At 41.8% G+C, this 17,730-nt stretch overlaps 1 protein-coding gene across 1 annotated transcript in view; it reads right to left on the bottom strand.

Moving 5' to 3' along the window:
* The window catches only part of fat3a (FAT atypical cadherin 3a), a 345,169-nt gene that overhangs the window by 213,504 nt on the left and 113,935 nt on the right, over positions 1-17,730 (bottom strand). Inside the window, exon 2 of the mRNA XM_046074254.1 lies at positions 3,655-6,978. Coding sequence (XP_045930210.1) covers positions 3,655-6,961 — 3,307 coding nt within the window. The 5' untranslated portion in view covers positions 6,962-6,978. The remainder of the gene's footprint in view (positions 1-3,654; positions 6,979-17,730) is intronic.

The following is a 17,730-nucleotide window of genomic DNA, read 5'->3' as shown; positions in this document are numbered from 1 at the left end:
ATTGAGCATCTCTGGAGAGACCTGAAAATGGCTGTCCACCAACGTTTACCATCCAACCTGACAGAACTGGAGAGGATCTGCAAGGAGGAATGGCAGAGGATACCCAAATCCAGATGTGAAAAACTTGTTGCATCTTTCCCAAAACGACTCATGGCTGTATTAGATCAAAAGGGTGCTTCTACTAAATACTGAGCAAAGGGTCTGAATACTTATGACCATGTGATATTTCAGTTTTTCTTTTTTAATAAATTTGCAAAAATTTCTACATTTCTGTTTTTTTCTGTCAAGATGGGGTGCTGAGTGTACATTACTGAGAAATAAAATTAACTTTTTTGATTTTTGGAAAATGGCTGCAATGAAACAAAGAGTGAAAAATTTAAAGGGGTCTGAATACTTTCCGTACCCACTGTAGTTCTATTATTCTTTTATAATTTGCATCTGTTTATTCCATATTTATATACTTTTTTATTTATTTATGTCAATTGCATGTTTGTCTGTGTGTAGCACCTTATCACCGAGGCAAATTCAAGACGTGTAAAATATTACTTGGCAATAAAGCTCTGTCTTTCTTTTTTCTTTCTGATTTTAGTCAGTCCGTTGTACCTGCCCTGTATGAACGAGCACACGCTGCAGTTGTTCAGAAAGTTTTAACTGGTCAGAGTCCTGACACGATGAAACATTACTGACATTTGTGTTATTTATTTTTTTTATTGTCAATATGCCAGTATTTGAGTGTCTTAACCTTTACAGTTAGAATTATGGGCCACTATTGAATTTTACTTTTTTCAAAATAAATGGCAAAAATGTTTCGAACTTTTTTGCTGTCCCTGTTACACCTCTCAGGTCTCAGGTAATTTCCAGTATAAAACATGAACTTACTGAGAGTTTCTCCCTAGCAATTAGGAATAACATGCTTCTCAATATCATTTTATGGCATTCTTTGCGAAATGGTCAGCAGTGAGGTAAAAACTACATCAGTTGTAGGCATTTAACTAAAACCCACCATAACATATATTTTCGTTTAACAATAGATTTGTTAATTTTTTCATCATACAGCATGTGAGTATGTGAAACAGTCGCTTCATCATTAAAGGGAAAAAAATCTTCCTACATGGGATCAAACTCACAACCTTATATTTGAGAGTCTTGCGCTTCACCGACTGAGCTAACCGAACACCATAAAATTCAATTTATATATTATGTCTTATGTTCTCCCCCCCATCTAATGGACAAAAAAATGCTTTATGACTTCTTCCTCCTCCTCTTCTTCTTCTTTGAACATACATATTCAACATATTGATGAGCGTCTACACTACCACAATTCTACAAAAAGAAACAGAAGAACGTAGTGATGAAAAGCGCTCTGTAGAGCAGTTTGTCCACTGTGGGCCACTGAAACATGGCGGCACAACATGGCAACGTCCATGTAAGGGGGACTTGTGGTTTATGTAGATAGAAATGGCACAATCTATGGTAATAAAAACATAACGGTTCATTATGTAAGATTTTATACACACCTGAAAACATAGTTATGGATATTAGAAGGTGTGGGGAGTCAGCCTGTCAGTGCTCAGACCATACGCTGCACCCTGCATCAAATTGGTCTGCATGTCTGTTGTCCCAGAAGGAAGCCTATTCTAAAGATGATGTACTAGTAAGAAGATGTGTAATATTTTATTTTATTCAAATATTTACAAAAATGTGAGGGGTGAACTCACTTTTGTGAGATACTGTACATCAGCAATAACCTGAAGTGGGACCTAAAGGTTAACCATCAAGGCCAACAGAGACTCTACTTCCTGAGACAACTCAAAAAACACATAGTCAGGCAGGGTTGACTGGTTCAATTTTACACAGTCATAATCAAAGCATTCTGTCACTATCGATTACTGTCTGGATGGTATGGATACACATCTAAGCACAAAGAAAATGGAAAGAAGTATCACCACAGAATCAAAGATCATATGCTCCCCACACTAGACTCCATCTAAACACATGGCACCATCTCACAAGCAATCAAGATCATGACCAGTTCCTGATGTGGACAAGTACTGACTGACTCATTACTGACACTTCTACATTTTACTCTTTGACATACTGTGACAATTCTGACAGTCTGTCGATTGGTAACAGAGCAGGGCATCCTACTGTATAAGGGCCCTGCCTCCTCCTCACATCAAAGCTGGTGTCAATGTTTACAACTTCGATGAGAGGATAAAGCCAAAATATCCTTCTAGTCACAAAAATAGAGATAAAAACACTATGACAGTGAATTGCGGGAACAGCATTTAGGTAAACTTCTGTTCTTTCCTCTCCAAGTTTGATGTCAGATGTCAGCAGATAACAGTAACGTTAAGTTGATGTGCTAGCTGGCTGTTTGTCTCGCTAACCTAGCTCTCTCTCTACCTGAGTCTTCAGTTCCAGCTACTTCCAGCGCTGCATTGTATGACTTTGTGCCTGACAAAAGTGTTCTCCATGCCCCTGTCTAGCCAGCTCACAATCTTTATCAGCGTTTCCCATTTGGCACAAGGTACAGGTCACTAGGAGGCAGGACTAGCGGGGGCATCTTCCCCAAAGCCGTGTAGTTCATCCACAATGTCATCCACATGTCGGCTCAATTGTAATTGTATGTGGAATTATGTGCTGTATATGTTTTTTTCTTTTTGCACTTATGTCCTTTATGTTTGCACTGCTGTTGTATATGGTCATTCAATCTGTACTGAGATTATAAGGTAACAAAAGAAACAGCCTAAATATTTTTTTGTTGTATTTCTAAGTATTAAACTACAGTCGAGCTGCTCAGTGGCCGAAAGATCAGATTGTGGATGTGCCGGGAAGCTCCCAGGTGTGAATGTGGGCAACTTTGTGTGTGGCCAGAAGAAAAACTCCCCTGAAAAATAAAGGTTAAAAAAAACCTTTAAGGGCCCACTTTGTGCTTCCTCTATGCATAGAAAACTGTACCATACTCACATTCACGACAACTTGATAACAATAATATTATGTCATGAATATGTCTGCAATAAAACAAGCACTTTGATTCACACTAATATTCTATTATTCTCATTTGACAATAGTTTCCCAGAGTGGAACAAAAAAATCAAGCTTTTTTGGTAAAAGGATCTAAAGACAATTAGAATACTCTGTGTACTGATTTTCTTTAGACCTGCCCCATTTCAAGCATAAGATGACTCTATCAACCTCTTAAATTCCACTTCTGCTCTTGGTGACTGGACCTCAGAGTAAGATATCCCTATATAGAAATAGAACTAGGACAATATAAGAATACTTCAAAGTGGAATGTCAGAAAAACTCACCATGCCTCTCCAAGCCAAGCTCCACAAAGACAGCAGGAAAAGGGTAGGGGACATAAAGCTCAGGCACATATGACACTGTAAGTGCACTAAATATAAGTAAAGGGTTCTGTGGGGTCATATAATCTGGTGGCAAGAGAGCTTCCAGATTTGTAGTCACACTATTAATAAGTTCAGGCCTATAACTTTTACAGAACCCCTTCATCTCTATCCTAGCAGCCTGTTGCTGCGACTGTTTTCCACAACCTTTCATCTCAAATTGTATATTCTTTAATCCCCAAAATAGGGCGATACTGATTAAAACCATGAAACACAACACATAATATTTTCAAAGAAAACTTACCTGTCTCTTCATCAATGGCAAATCGTCCAAGCCCACTCCCATCACGAATGGAGTACTGGATTTCTCCATCTCTGCCAGTGTCCTCATCATAAGCGGTGACTTGGAGTAGGGTAGTTCCAATCCGGGCATTCTCTGTAACTAATCCTGTCAAGGCAAAGTGGGAAAAGTATGGGGCGTAGAGGTTTTCATTCACATCTACAACCTCGACCTCCACAAAGGTGACAGAGAGAAGAGAAACGGGCCTTCCCTTGTCTTTGGCCTTCACAGTGAGATTGTAGAACTGCTGGGTCTCGTAGTCCAGCTCCTTTGCCAGACGAATAGCCCCGCTAGCCCTGTCTATCTCAAACCATCCATTGTAGTCATTGGCTAGAGAGTACCGGACCTGGCCTCCCAAACCCAAATCTGGGTCCTGGGTTTCTAACCAGGCCACAACAGTTCCTACTGGAAGATCCTCCAGAGCCCTAGCTTTGTACACACTGGGGATAAATAGTGGAGGACAGTCATTAACATCCTCCAGTATGATTTTCAAAGTGGTCACAGAAAACCTCTGGCTCCCTTTCTCTGCCTTGTCCCGGGCCTCAATCTTCAGGTTAAAAGCAGAAACAAACTCCCTGTCTAGTTGTCCAGCAACATACACTATCCCATTGGTGGAGTTGATACCAAACTGGGTGGTGCTGGTCAAAATAGAGTACACAATCTCTCCACTGGGTCCAAGATCTTTGTCGGTGGCCTCAACCTGGATTACATCTGTACCTATGGCAGTGTTTTCAGGTATAACAGCTCTATAGCCTCCTTCTTGCAGAAACTGGGGTGAATTATCATTAGCATCCTCTATGTAGACAGTAAGCAAACGCCATGTAGTTTTTTGTGGCAGGCCAAGGTCATAAATAGTTAGGTTGAGGAGATAGCGATCCCTCTTTTCTCTGTCCATGGGCAGGAAGACACTGATAATGCCAGTCTCCATGTCAATGGTAAAACAACTGTCAGTGTTTCCATCTGAAATAGAGTGTAGAATCTGACCATTGAAACCTGTGTCACCATCGTAGGCATTCACCTTAAAAACACTTGAGCCTACCTTTAGGTCTTCCCGCACAGCAATATCTGTAGGAAAAGCTTTGTCAAACTGTGGCATTTGCCGATTGACAGAGAAAAGGTCAATAAAACCTGCCTCGATTTTAGGCTGGGTGCTAGCTTTGGACTTTTTGAGTAACTTTTCAGCTAACTTTTGGGCTACCCTTGTCTCTTTACAGTTGAAACTTTTGGGAACAGATTTCCCATGAACAACTGAGATGTTAACAAAGATAGCATCTGAAAAGTGCTCACCATCTGTAGCCGTTATTTTGAGACAAAAGACACTATTCTTTGGACTGGCTGTGGCAAGGGAACGTCGCAATGAGAGGACCCCTGAGTCAGGTTTCAGGTCGAAGAACCCCCATTCGTTCCCTGAAATTATCTTATATTTTACTAGCTCTAACTCATCTATATCAATCGCAGACATTGTAGTAATAACTTCATCCACTGGGAAATCCCTAGAGATCACCCCCTGGCATGCTACCTTCTCAAACAGTGGCTGGTTATCATTTACATTTTCCAGGTGGATTGTCACATTGACTTCACTTTCTCGCCTGTAAGGTGACCCCCAGTCAGATGCTCTGACAACAAACACAAAACTCTCTGATGAGGATTCAAAGTCCAACTCTTTAGTGGTGCTGATGATACCAGAAAACTGATTGATTTTGAAGGGTAATGGTTGAAGGCTGGAAATACTGTAAGTTATGTATCCATTTTCTCCTTTATCCTCATCCACAGCAGAAACTGTTAACACATTGGTCCCAACTGGTACACTTTCATTGACTAAAACCTCGTAAGAGGTCTGATCAAATGTTGGTGTGTTGTCATTGGCATCCTCAATAGTTACCCGCACTTTAACTTTGAGTTCACTATCTATTTCCAATACCTCAAGATTAAAGACATCCTGGGTCACCTGAGTGAACCAGCGAGTGGTGGAGATTACGCCTGTTAGGGTGTTCATTTGAAAAAAAACAGAATCTGCAGATGGTGTCAGGATATATTCTGCATCATCAGGCTCTGGCTTGATTTTAATAGCCTCTACAATCGTGCCTGGTGGTGAAATTTCATTCAGACTAAGCTCATACAACTCCCTCTCAAACTTAACTTCCACTGTCTGCTGTTTCTTGAGCAAGATGTGGACAACCTTAATGGCAGAGAATTTCTGTGGGGTTCCTCTGTCTTTAGCCTGCAAAGTGAGATTACAACCATAAGGAAAAGTGTCCCAAGTTAGAGACTCAGAGGCCTTTATGGCAAACTCACCCTCAGATTTTTCTACGGAAAACTGCTCTGAGGGGTCTCCACCCACAATGACTACTGAGTCTATTTCTCCATTTAAGCCTTCATCTAGGTCCTCAACAGTAACCGTGGCATACACAGGGTTTTTATCAAGCCACAAGGGGTTATGAGTGACTACGTTCATGACTGGGGCATATTCATTCACGCGCTCTACATGGACAAAAAGCTTGGCTGTGCTGCTGACTCCATTATTTCCATAGAGCTTCATGCCACGGTCCACCGCCAGGATTTCTAAGTCATACCGGTTCTGCTCATCAACATTGAGCTTTCCACTGAGAGAAACCACTCCACTAGTTGGGTGTACTGCAAACAACTCCATTTTCTCCTTGAAAAAATAGTAAAACTCCCCATTAGAGCCAATATCTGCATCTGTGGCAGTAACTTGTGCTATACTAGTCCTGAGAGGGGTGCTCTCTGCTATGGTGACGGAGTAAGTGGTGGGTGAGAACAAGGGTCGTAGGTCATTCATATCCAAGACCTGGATGCTGACTTTAGTCCATGTCTCAAGGAGGGCCTCTCCCCTGACAGAGGCTTTAACTGTCAGTACATAATTATCCTGAATCTCTCGGTTCAAGATAGCTGCGTTGCCACCTTTAGTCCTGATGCGCAAGAAGCAGAAGTCACCCAGCACATACTCCTCTGCCTTGAAAAACCCTTCATCATCACCTGAGGTGATTCTGTAGCGGATCTCCCAGGAGCGTTGGGCCAGGTGGATTCCCATTTTAACTTTACTGTTGGCATAGGTGCGTGCTGCAGAGTTTTCGTAAACTGTTGCATGGTAGACAGCCTGTGTGAAGCCAAAGTGAGGTCCATCTGGAAGGGCCCCCTGGGTGTTCTGGCCACAGCAGGGTGGTGGCTCGAAGAGCAGCAACTGCAGCAGAAGGGCCAGGCAGAGGAGAGGGACTTGCATGCCTGCCCACTGGCCCATATTCACATCCATCCCATCATCAGTCCATTCTGAAGGAGACACACAGAAACACTTGCAGTTAATTGCAAGTTTCAGAAAAACCAGAGGTGGTTTGTGAAGGAACAAAATAATTGTACAGCTAAGAAGAGAAGTGTAACATCACCAAAACAAACAAGAAAATGATGGGCTGCCACACCATGACCCTATCATAACCCCTTTCCTGAAATACATGAAAACTCTAGCCTTACATCTCAAATGTAAAATCTCCAGAAGAAACCAGATATGGATAGTCAAATAGCCGCTGTGTTCAGATTTTGTTCTCTTTTTCAGAAAAAAAGTGTTTTGAAAGTAAGCTGCCACAAATATGTGCTTATCTGGGTTTTGGGAAGAAAGCCTGATCTGGCTCTGCTGTGGCCATAGGAGTGCCACAATGGTCTGTATTTTGATGACTCTGCACTTTCCACTACAAGGGATGGAGAGACGGGGTGGGAAAAGACAGACATTGTCCAAGCGCACTGATAATAACACACTGCTGAACTACATTGGTAAATCTACAAAGACTCTCCCGCTGGAAATGTAGCAGTCAGCTTTTGAGAGCCATCTCTCCATTACAAAATTAGGCAGGGAGGCATAGTAATGATACTTGCATAAACCCTTTCAACCCAGGCTGTGACCACAGGCATTTTGTTCACTTTTCTATCCAAGGAAGGTTAAAATCAAGGGCAACTGGACTTGATTGAAGATACTCAAAGACGTTTCGTCCCTCATCCAAGAGACTTCAGTTCTGACTAAATGTTAGGGAAACTCAGCTATTTAACCTCTGTGGGTTGGTTTTCCAAGATGATCGATCCCACTTGTTCGTTAGTGCTCCTGGATGTTGTAATGATAGTCGTTATGGTCGTTAGAGCCACCCGAGGCCAAGTCAGAACGATTTTTTTTAGCCTCAGTTGGCATCCGCACCTGAGGCTAAAAATTAATGTTTGTTTAAGTTTCATGGGAAATGATGAAAGGACAGAATTCTAAATGGGGTGCTGCAGACCCCCTCCTCTAAGCAACGGCTTAACAGAGGAGTATCTTCAACCAAGTCCAGTTGCCCTTGATTTTAACCTCCCTTGGATAACAACCTGGATGACCGAGAACCTTCACAGACAGTTTTCTATCTTTACTCAAATAGTTACAGTACAGTCACTATATGTCAGTGTTCCAGAGATATGAGAAGCATGTTGATAGGATTTTCTGAGCATTAGCACTGTTAAAAAGTGAAAGGGTGAAACAAACATATTTATCGTCTATGTCCTCTTTTTGTTATTTCCCATCATGATTTAGGTCAGTGATTCCTAAGCAGGGGTACTGCCAGGGAGTAAGTGGAAAGAGTATGAGTAGCACAGCTAATTTGAAATTTATACTGTAGATGTATTTGTGAGAAAATATATGGGATTACAAATCTGCCATTTGATAGGGCTACTGATCTGTCAGACAGCAAAATAGGTGAAATACTGGTCTAAAAGGTAAACAGGAAGGATTTTTGCCATGGTGTCAGTAAATAAGCTGGAGACCCTAAAACTGAATAATATTATATTAGATAAATATAACATTTTGGGAAATCTGCATTTTGTAACATCATGCTACATTAGCAACTAGCAGTCCCTGTTTGCACTGTAAGCATGGACGGACACATGACATTATAATACATTACAAGACAAGATCCAAATTTTTTCCAAACAGCTTTATAGACTATTATCTTTTCAGGACATGATAGTGATACCATCAGTGGCAAGAGTAAATCCTACTGATTCCTGCAATGTGTGTGTGTGTGTGTGTGTGTATTTGTTAGAACTAGTGGTTTAACAAAACAATCACCAAAGGGTTGATACCCCAACAGCTACCGTGTGCCACTAGCAAAATGTCTTGGAGAAAGGCACTGGACTTCTCAAGATTTCTTAGAAAGAAACCAAGACAGTCAGTCAATTTTCCCCCTTAGAGTGCTTATTATTACATGTATGCTGGATAGCATATGTGTGGAAAACATTCAATAGACTACAGTTGCCTGTGGAACTGCTGTTACTAATGTAGAACTTGAATTTAGCCTGCTGTTATTTTCAGTTCTTATAATCCCAAAATGCCAGAGAGGCAGTCAAATTGGGAAGTACCATAAACACATCTAGATGAAGTATTCCCTGCTGTGTGTGTGACACCACACACACACACACACACACACACACACACACACACATACACATCAGAGCTTATTCCTGTCCCCTACATGTAGTGTTTTGCCCTAAGGGCTTGCTGGAGTGCAGTGAGCAGCTGGTTGACATTGAGCATATGTACCTGATATACTGCTCTCCCCTTAAGATAATACTATTGAGATCAGTGACAACATTGTTCTAACGGACTATCTACCATAGAGAGAAGCCATCGGCAGGCTGGAGATGCCATGTCACACCCTACTACATATTTCTGCTTGGGCTTGTGTTTTCACCAAAAGTATACTTCTCTTTTTCAACGTGTGTGTGTGTGTGTGTGTGTGTATGTAGATAGAGGTGAGAAACTGAGTGGGGCAGCACAAGGGGGAATAAAGGGAATGAATAAACTTTTGATGTTGGTATTTCTGGTATATTGCGTATTATAGTATGTCATGTATTATAAATTATATTTACTGTATTTTGCTTTATTGTTGACCATTTCAAAAGCACAGTATATTGTTGAAGATTTCTGTATGCATCTTTACTGTTTGCCACACAAATTAAGTAGCAGAGACTTGAAACATTATTACAACAGCCATCACACTGAACATCATCTGTTTTGGTTATGGTTTGTATCAAGTATCTGGGATGTTCATTTTTTTACAAGCAACAGTCTGCACAGAACACAATTTGACAGCAATAAAATCTGTAATGATCTACAATGGTGGGTTAACTACATGTATCAAAAGCATGTATAAGTCTTATGTATAAGACAAGTTAAAAATGAAAGGAAACCAATGGCTGCCTGAGAAGTATAAAAAACATTCAGTCAACAGGAATGTAACATAACATAACTGTGGTTTGTAGTTCACTGTAGAAAAGCTCCCTCCACAACAGTCACAGAGATCACGGTTGTGTTTGGAAACTGTAGTTCCTTGAAACAGGGAAAACAATCTGACAATATGAAATTATTTAATTGGTTCCCTTGAAGTTGTATTCACTCTGTTATTCCTGCATAATACCTTACTCTTTATAGTTCTAAGATGATAATAAGTATCAATCAACAATCAAGCTAAAACATGCTAATTTAATACAAACAACTGTCGTCATTCAAAGTGCAATCAGAGAGATGCCACAGTTGAATCAGTAAGTCCGGGGGAAAAACCAAAGAGCTCTGACAATTGTTTAGGGTTCAAATATAACCTTTATTTAATCAGGTCATTGAATTTAAGATCTCTTTTGCAAGAGAGACCTGAGTACGGCAGAGAGAGAAAGAAAAACAAAGGGCCTTACATGCCAAAAGTTCTGGAAAAAACAAGTATGTGGTGCGAGAGCTGGAATTATTTTGTCAAATTGACATATATTGAATCATTGGAAACTTTTAAGATGTTTACAAAAATCGAAATTAAAGTTCTATTTGTTTGAGCAACGTTTGGCTGTACCACACAAGTGTGTAATGATCGACACGCAGAGTTACAGCGGTTCTTAAAAGTTAATATTCCTTTGAAGAAACTGCAGACACATGACATTGAACTCATTTGTTTCTCTGCTCTTAAGTGCATAATTGCCATGTTGTTTCTATAACAGCAAACACAAGCGTGTCTGCTAAATGTTCGCCACACACACCACAAAGGACTGTGATGCAGAAAAACACTATCATTCTCCACACAGAAGCCACACTTACAGCTCTAAACACCCTCTCATTAGCTTTTCATTACAAGCTAACTGGCCTTGAATTGTGTGGCAAACCAACGCATTCTCATCTCAGTGCATCATTACCGACTCTTTCAGACCGCGTGACAAAGTGTAATTATTTGACGCTAAAGGTACCCTTCAGTGTCCAACAGGGCTGGACTGGGACAAAAAATCAGCCCTGGCATTTTTGGCCCAGGCGGTCAACTAATCTCGGTCGGACACCCCTCATCACACACCATCCTTCCATTTAAGGGCTCAAGTTAGGGGTGTGATGAGATGTGCCCATGAGACGTAACATTGCACAAGATTGCGGCCATGACAACAAGACAAGAATATATTTAAATAGGCCTACTATTTAGAAAAAAAATGTATGGATGAAATAGTAGGGGGGTCTGGGGGTCCTCCCCCCAGAAGATTTGGAGCATTAAACACTTAATTTCCTGCATTCTCAAGACATTTTATGCACCAGGGAAGCACAACTTGGGGACTGCATTACATCCTGCAACACCTTGACTCTCCAGGGACATATGCTAGGATCCTGTTTGTGGACTTCAGCTCGGTGTTCGACACCATCATCCTGGACATCCTCAGCACCAAACTCACCCAGCTCACTGTGCCAGCCTCCACCTGTCAGTGGATCACAGACTTCCTGACTGACAGGAGTCAGCAGGTGAGGCTGGGGAACATCACATCCAACACCCGGACTATTATCGCTGGTGTCCCCCAGGGTTGTGTGCTCTCCCCTCTGCTCTTCTCCCTCTACACCAACGACTGCACCTCAGGAGACCCATTTGTCGAACTCCTGAAGTTCGCTGATGATATGGTCATCGGCCTCATCGGCCTACAGATGGGAGGTTGATCAGCTGGCTCTCTGGTGCGGCCAGAACAACCTGGAGCTTAACACGCTCAAAACTCTGGAGATGATCGTGGACCTCAGAAGGAACCCCCCACTCTGTCCCCCATCACCATAGTCCATAGCCCTGTGTCTGCTGTGGAATCCTTCAGGTTTCTGGGATGCACTATATCCCAGGACCTGAAGTGGGAGCCCAACACAGACACCATCATCAAGAAGGTCCAGCAGAGGATGTACCTCTTGCTCCTGCTCAGGAAGCTCAACCTGCCTAAGGAGCTGCTGATCCAGTTCTACACAGCCATCAGCCAGTCTGTTCTCTGCACCTCCGTCCCTGTCTGGTTTGGATCTGCCACCAAAAAGGACAGGAGCAGACTACAACGGACAGTCAGGACTGCAGAAAAGATCATCGGTGCCAACCTGCCCTTCATTCAGGACTTATACATTTCCAGAGACAGGAAATGGGCATGAAACATTACTACAGATCCATCTCATCCCGGACACAACCTGTTCCAACTTCTCCCCTCTGATAGGTGCTACAGAGCACTATACACCAAAACCAACAGACTCAGGAACAGTTTCCTCCCATAAGCCATCACTCTGATGAACAGCTGACTTCTGACTCACAGTGTCAGGAAAAATTCCGGTGCAATAACCTTTCTATTTCAGAGCTGTTGTTACTGTTCATATTGTATATTGTATATACTGAATATCAAATCCACCTACCTCAAGTACATAGTACCTGCACATAATACTTATTTATTCCAGCATCCTTTGCACTATGCTCCATCGCACTGTGTATATTTGTCCATGTATGCATATATGTGTATGTGCACCTGTATATCTCACCTACCTCTGACATGTACATGTAATAATAATAATAATAATGGTAATAATAATTTACTCCTGCATTCTTTACACTCTGCTCATTGCACTATTCTGTACATAGACTATTTATTTTGGGGTATTTTCCTTGCTCTTGTTCTTCTTCTCCTCTTTCTTCTTGTCCCCATCTGGCAAAGATGAGGGATGGTCTCGACAGGAGCTCACCTATTCCTTCTCTGGTTAAATTTAGCTGGTTAAGAGCAGAAAACTAAAATGACTCCACTAACAAGCTTAAAACATGGCTCAACAACATGAACAGTTTTACAAATATGTGGCTCCTCAGTCAAGGTTTGTTTTTAGCTTCACACCATTAATATTAGCCAAAGTCTATGGCATTTCACACTGCTTAAATTAGCTTAGCTGTGAGCTGACTTTCCCTCTCCTCACAGCTTAACAAATGTATAATATATACTATTCCTTACTCTAGTTTAAATCGCTGCCTCTCCCGGCACAACACCACGGTTGAATTTCACGTTTTCTGGCAACCGGGCGGCTGATACTTCTTTAGCGACAGCAACATGCTAGCCCATTCAGGCGGCTCCTCTGTACGGAATACGAAAATGACGTTGTCAGCAGGCAACATCACAGTCTCCGAAAACGGCCGAGTGACATGTTTTTGTTAGTAAAGAGGCCTCACTGCCAAATCCTGCAGCAAAACACTGGAACTGTTTTCTGTCCTGCTGTGATAATTACAGCCTCTATGTGGAACGAGTGTGGGAAGATGAGCAGAAAGACAGACTGGCAGACAAGAGGGAATAGAGAGCATGAAAGGTGGAGGCGAATGCAAACAACACAAGAAGACAGAAAGAGGAGACAGAGTCAGAGAGGGGGAGTGTGTATCACAGTATCTCATCCATACAGAAAACTACAGCACACTGGTGCCCACAATTACAACTGTCAACTCTGGTTAACACACCAATCAGCAGGAAACCATCTATTGAGCCAGAAAAACTAAATAACCCGCAATCCATCATTCATCTTTTTGCTACCATGTCAAAAGTTATTGCCTAAAAAAGTATATCCACACACAGACAGTTTTTGGTGCAAACACTGAATAGGTTTGGTTATACAAATTCAATTTACAGATGGAGTCAAGTGTGTCCATGTATCATGGATCACATGACATTAAAGCAACTCTATGTGGTAAGTTTATCTTAAAATAACAACTTTACAATCATTTTGATGGTGCATTGACATTTAATAGGGAGAATGGCGTCTCTTTCGCTGCCACTGCGGGCAATTGCACTGTGTAACATTGGCATTATAAGAAGAAGCTAGCTTGGTTTTCTCAGTCTGGATGTCATGGCAGAGACTGCAAAGAGACTGAGGAAGATGTCGGCGGAACTGAAGAAGTGAATAAGAGAGAGAGACCATGCAAGAAACAAGAGTAAATATGGGACTGGCTTTTACTTGATGACCTAAAAGAGCTGTAAGGATGCAGGACAGATGCCAAGGTGGCCTTCTCTCTCTTGGACTAGTGAGTATTAGCTGGCTTGCTGTGTCTTGTGTTGTTGTGCTTGCTTGATGTTGGCTGTGTTAGCAGAGTTGGCGACTTGCTAGTTCTGATCAAAAGTAATGTAATCATAACAAATGCACGTGTACACCTGTCCTTACCGCAGCAGTGAATTAAACTCTGAAATGGTAGGGAATGCCAAATAACAAAAAAAACTAATCCTACATATTGTTGCTTTAAACAGCTTATTATTATTAGGATTATTCTTTGTTTGTTTTTGTGTTGTTGATTTTTGTTTTTTGGAGTTATAGTGTGCTTTATGTGGTTTGGTTGATCCTTATCAATAGAAATCTATAGAAAACAACTAAGGTAACACTGGAAGATTCATGTTGAACTGAGCGGACCGGACCTGTGAAGTTGCTGACGTACTGCGGTAAGCGTACGTACTCCGGTGCTTGTGTGTTGGTAACGTGTTGTGCTGCTCTCACTAAATATCAGTTAAATTTGTTAGATTACAGCGGCCAACTGTCCGCTAAACACTTATTCTTACAGTAATTTTGCCTAAGCACTCACACTTTTTTCCATCTTTTGGTGACTGCTGTTCAATCTCATAGTTGTTCAAAAGTTTTGGTAGCCAACGCTACAGTACTTTAGCTTAGCCATTAGTGACTTTAGCTCAGCAGCTAGCGATGGCTTCTCCTTCTTCCTCTCGCTCTCCGACTTTCTCCTTCTTGGTGTGTCAGATGTTCAGTTACTCCTCTGCCTCCTTTAGCGGTAATGGTACGTGTAATAAGTGTAGTTTATTTGTAGACGTGGAGGCGAGGCTCAGTGATTTAGAATTCTGGCTCCGCACCTTGATAGATTAGTCTTTAGCTACTGTAGCTAGCCAGTCCCCGGTAGTCGGTGCGGAACGGCCTGAGTTAGCCTCCGGTAGCGGTCGCCCGGCATCCCCTGTGCAGCCAGGAAGGAGGGGGGGCTGAGTGACTGTCCGAAGGAGGAATAGTCATAAGCATTCAAAGCCCACGGGGCACCACCAACCTGTTCATGTCTCTAACAGATTTTCCCGACTCAGCAACACACACGCTGAGAAACCAAATCTGATCACTGGCAGCTCCATTTTGAGAAACGTGAAGTTAGCAAAGCCTGCGGCCATAGTTAAGTGCATCCCTGGGGCCAGAGCGGGCGACATTGAGTCTTATTTGAAACTGCTGGCTAAGGATAAACGTAAATACAGTAAGATTGTTATTCATGTCGGCGGTAATGACTCCCGGTTACGCCAATCAGAGGTCACTAAGATTAATTTTGAGTCGGTGTGTACATATGCAAAAACAATGTCGGACACCGTAGTTTTCTCTGGACCCCTGCCAAATCTGAACAGTGATGACATGTATAGCCGCATGTCGTCATTCCGCCGCTGGTTGTCGAGGTGGTGTCCAGCAAACGATGTGGGCTTTGTAGATCATTGGCAGACTTTGTGGGGAAGACCTGGTCTGATTCATAGAGACGGCATCCATCCCACTTGGGAAGGAGCAGCTCTCATTTCTAGAAATCTGGCCAAGTTTATTAGTGGACCAAATCCATGACAACCCAGAGTTGAGACCAGGAGGCAGAGTCGCAGTCTAACACAATTTTCTGCCCTTCTAATTCAGAAGTTACCCACCCTAAACCCTACGCAGAGTAGCAGTCTAACACACTTCTCTGCTCCTCCATTTCAGGAGTAACTTAGTGAAAATCCTATAGTGACAGTGTCTGTCCCCCGACCATCGAAATTATTTAAATCAAAGGTAAACAGAAGAGGAGGTGTGCAACTATGTGCAACTATAGCCAACTATAGACCTATATCTAACCTTCCATTTCTCTCTAAGATCCTGGAGAAAGCAGTTATTATTGTAGGGGATTTTAATATTCATGTGGACGTTGAGAATGACAGCTTTAGTACTGTGTTTATCTCTCTGTTAGATTCCATTGGCTTCTCTCAGAGTGTTCATGAACCGACTCACTGTTTTAACCACACCCTCGACCTTGTTTTGGTATACGGTATTGAAATTTAACATTTAATAGTGTTCCCACAGAATCCCTTTTTATCTGACCACTCTTCCACCAGTGTATGAATGTTAGTTTATGTTTGAGCACTTGGGGTCAGTGTGTGAATGGTGAATGAAGATGTAGTGTAAAGGACTCCTATCCTAATTTCAGTCCCTCCCAAATCGATCATCTTGTTGATAGTGCTGCAGGCTCGCTGCGAATGACACTCAACTCTGTAGGCCCTCTAAAAAAGAAAATACTAAAACAAAGACGGTTAGCTCCATGGTATAATACTGAAACTCGCAAATTAAAGCAAATATCGTGGAAACTTGAGAGGAATTGGTGTTCCACCAAACTGGAAAATTCTCGTTTAATTTGGCAAGATAGTCTTAAAACTTATAGGAAGGCCCTCCGTAATGCCAGAGCAGCGTACTACTCGTCATTAATAGAGGAAAATAGGAACAACCCCAGGTTTCTTTTCAGCACTGTAGCCAGGCTGACAGAGAGTCACAGCTCTATTGAGCTATGTATTCCCATAGCTCTCCAGTAGTTACGACTTCATGAGCTACTTTAATGAAAAAATTATAACTATTAGAAACAAAATTCACCACGACCTGTCCTCAACTGGCACCGACTTATCTCTAAACTCAGGAACCTTAGTAACAGCTGTAAAACCAGATATATGTATAGACTGCTTTGCTTCCCTCAATCTTTACCAACTAACTTCAATAATTTCTTCATCTAAACCATCAACCTGCCTCTTAGACTCCATCCCGACTAGGCTGCTTAAAGAAATTTTACCCTTAGTCAGCACTTCTATACTAGATATGATCAATCTATCTTTATCAACAGGCTATGTACCACAGTACTTTAAAGTAGCTGTAATTAAACCTCTTCTGAAAAAGCCCAACCTTGATCCGGATGTTTTAGCCAACTATAGACCTATATCTAACCTTCCATTTCTCTCTAAGGTTCTGGAGAAAGCAGTTGCTAAACAGCTGTGTGACTTTCTACAGAGCAATAGTTTATTTGAGGATTTTCAGTCAGGATTTAGAGCTCATCATAGCACAGAGACAGCACTGGTGAAAATTACTAATGACCTCCTTATTGCATCAGACAAAGGACTTGTCTCTGTACTGGTTTTATTAGATCTTAGTGCTGCATTTGATACCATTGACCATTAGATCCTATTGCAGAGACTGGAACATTTCATTGGCATTAAAGGAACCTCTCTAAGCTGGTTTAAGTCTTATTTATCAGATCGATTTCAGGTTGTACATGTTAACGATGAGTCCTCCGTGCATGCCAAAGTTAGTCATGGAGTTCCTCGAGGATCTGTCCTCGGACCAATCCTGTTCACTTTATATATGCTTCCTTTAGGCAATATTGTCAGGAAATATTCCATAAGCTTTCATTGTTATGCAGATGATACTCAGTTATATCTTTCGATCAAACCAGATGAAACTCATCAGTTAGCTAAACTTCAAATGTGCCTTCATGATGTTAAAACCTGGATGACCTGTAATTTTCTAATGTTAAACTCAGATAAAACTGAAGTTATTGTTCTGGGGCCCCAGCACCTCCGTGACGCATTATCTAAAGATATAGTTTCCCTTGATGGCTTCGCCCTGGCCTCCAGCACCACTGTGAGGAATCTTGGAGTTATCTTTGATCAGGACATGTCGTTTAAGTCTCACATTAAGCAAAT

The sequence above is a fragment of the Micropterus dolomieu genome, linkage group LG17, assembly GCF_021292245.1.
Source record: "Micropterus dolomieu isolate WLL.071019.BEF.003 ecotype Adirondacks linkage group LG17, ASM2129224v1, whole genome shotgun sequence".
In the NCBI taxonomy this organism is placed as follows: domain Eukaryota; kingdom Metazoa; phylum Chordata; class Actinopteri; order Centrarchiformes; family Centrarchidae; genus Micropterus; species Micropterus dolomieu.
The sequence above is the reverse complement of the archived record's forward strand: the minus strand, read 5'-3'. Positions and strand labels throughout refer to the sequence as shown.